Genomic DNA, 1,633 nt, shown 5'->3' with positions numbered 1-1,633 from the left:
AAAAAAAAAAAAAAAGTTTTAAAAACCTATGGTACTGCCTTGGTTAGCTTAGAAATCGCCTGAAATCTTACCCGCGAGATCGCTCAGTGGTTAAGAGCACTGACTACTCTTCTGAAGGTCCTGAGTTCGGATCCCAGCAACCACCCATAACGAGATCTGATGACCTCTTTTGCTGCATCTGAAGACAGCTACAGTGAATTACACAGGAGCAAGCAGGGTCTGACCAAGAGGGGCCGGCAGAGGTTCTGAGTTCAATTCCCAGCAGCCACACACACATAATGGCTCACAGCCATCTCTACAGCTACAGTGTACTCATACACATAAAATAAAATAAATCTTTAAAAAAAAAAAAGAAAAAAGAAAGAAATCACCAGGATGATTTTGCATCTAATAGAGATCACCATTCACCTGACTGCCGTCTGAGTAATGGGATTAAGTGGGTGCTCCTGCAAACCCTTCAGACACATCACACAGCTCTTAAACACCGACACATACGCTCCTCAAGTTCAGTGTAAGCTTAGACTACAAAGAATGAGCCTTTTCAAAAGTGAATGAGCAGAAAGTACACATCACCCTTAATCTCCGAGATGGTTAACTGTTAGCCTCTGTCCTGTAATCAATGTCCCCTCTGACCACACATACAACACCAAAGCCACAAGGCTCACAAGACTCAAAGCTCTGCCGAGGGCGGGAGACACAAGACAGAGCAGAGATGGGTAAGTATGTCTACACTGACCACAGGCGTGTTGAGCCCTCTTCCTGCATGCAGTTCAACAATGAAAACAGGTCTGTACTTTCCAAACAAGGAAAGCAAAGCAAGAGCAGCCCTAAGCCCCTGCAAGTGTACTTAACTTCCAGAGCTCAGGCACTGTGGTGAACAGGGACAGCACGTCCCACAACCCACACTGACTCCTCAAACAGCGGGGTAAAACCTATCTAACAGAAAAATGCATTTGGACTTCAGAATGGCATTCTGAGAACTATTGCAAGTTCTCAAGTATTCGATAAAGAGCTTTCAGGAAGGTGTTCTGACACATACCTGTAATCCCAGCACCAGGGCGGTAAGGGAGAAGAATTCTGTGTTAATACTGACACTCAACCCTGTCTACATAACGAAATTCTAACTTAAAACCAAAACAAATTTTTAGGGCTACAACCTCAGGGAAGTGTAGAGCGAGACCCGGAGAGCTGACCAGGGAGACGACCAGCGGGACCTGGCGAGCTGATGACCAGCAAGCTGATGACCAGCGAACTGATGCAAAACTGACAACAGACTCAGGCTTCCAGCTTACCATGAGGACACAGAATGTCTTCATTAAAATTTAATTCCTCCTCTTCTTCTTTCTTTTCTTCCTTTGATTCATCTAATCAAAAGGAACAGACAGTTACAGCTCTGACTGGTGTAGTTTACAGGTCAAGGCAGTACAACTTAAAGAAAGGAAACTTGAGATCATTCTGAAATCAGCCCCAAGCGCGTCCTGCACAGCTGTGCAGGGAAGGGCTGCTTTTCCTTCCCTTAGAAGCAAAGGGGAAGCCCTCAATGGCAGCTAATGATTTTGAAGAGTTATGAAATAAGTCTCCTGTGATCCCAGCACTGGGGACAAGGAACGCAGAAAGATCAGAACTTTAAGGG

The 1,633-nt window shown here is 45.1% G+C and overlaps 1 protein-coding gene across 7 annotated transcripts in view; it reads right to left on the bottom strand.

The window, feature by feature from the left end:
- Usp48 (ubiquitin specific peptidase 48) overlaps positions 1-1,633 on the bottom strand; it is a 67,908-nt gene that overhangs the window by 31,181 nt on the left and 35,094 nt on the right. For all 7 annotated transcript variants that reach the window (XM_031379130.1, XM_031379125.1, XM_031379126.1 and 4 more), the window contains one exon: positions 1,293-1,364. In XM_031379130.1, coding sequence (XP_031234990.1) covers positions 1,293-1,364 — 72 coding nt within the window. The remainder of the gene's footprint in view (positions 1-1,292; positions 1,365-1,633) is intronic.

Source organism: Mastomys coucha, unplaced genomic scaffold, assembly GCF_008632895.1.
Source record: "Mastomys coucha isolate ucsf_1 unplaced genomic scaffold, UCSF_Mcou_1 pScaffold18, whole genome shotgun sequence".
NCBI classification, from domain to species: Eukaryota; Metazoa; Chordata; class Mammalia; order Rodentia; family Muridae; genus Mastomys; species Mastomys coucha.
Note: the sequence above shows the minus strand (reverse complement) of the source record. Positions and strands in the feature narration are given on the sequence as shown.